We start from the raw sequence: 471 nt of genomic DNA on the forward strand, positions 1-471 counted from the left end.
GCGGCAGGGGGGCTGTGTCCACGGCTGACAGTGCCCTGGCCCGGGCACGCCATGCCCAGGAGGAGCTGCGGCAGGCTGCTGGCGATGTGGCCCAGCTCTCCCACAAGGTACACGGCACATGGGCGGGAGCAGGTGGCATAGGTGTGGCCCTCCAGCCCTCGGGACCTGCTCTGAGTGCCTCTGCCCCTGCCCAAGGTGGCTGAGGCCAAGGGGAAGGCAGATGAAGCCTGGCTGCGGGCACAGGCAGCCCTGGACAAGGCAAACCAGACCAGAGCCCGGGTGGAGAGCTCCAACAAGGAGCTGCGGGCGTCCCTCCGCCATGTCAAGCCCTTCCTGAGCCGTGAGTGCCCGCATGCCGAGGGGGTCTGGCTGCCCTGGCTTGGTGCTTGGTGCTGTGTGGCTCTGCACCTGCACTGCACCGGCACTGCACTGCACTGTGCCGCCCTGCATGGTCCCAACACTGCCTGTGGG

General features: G+C 68.4%; 1 protein-coding gene across 1 annotated transcript in view; it reads left to right on the forward strand.

Moving 5' to 3' along the window:
- Window positions 1-471, forward strand: part of LAMB2 (laminin, beta 2 (laminin S)) — a 33,631-nt gene that overhangs the window by 27,208 nt on the left and 5,952 nt on the right. The window contains exons 44-45 of the mRNA XM_009997022.1: window positions 8-107; window positions 196-340. Of these exons, the coding sequence (XP_009995324.1) occupies window positions 8-107; window positions 196-340 (245 nt within the window). The remainder of the gene's footprint in view (window positions 1-7; window positions 108-195; window positions 341-471) is intronic.

The sequence above is a fragment of the Chaetura pelagica genome, unplaced genomic scaffold (genome assembly GCF_000747805.2).
Source record: "Chaetura pelagica isolate M959 unplaced genomic scaffold, ChaPel_1.0 scaffold364, whole genome shotgun sequence".
Taxonomy (NCBI): Eukaryota; Metazoa; Chordata; class Aves; order Apodiformes; family Apodidae; genus Chaetura; species Chaetura pelagica.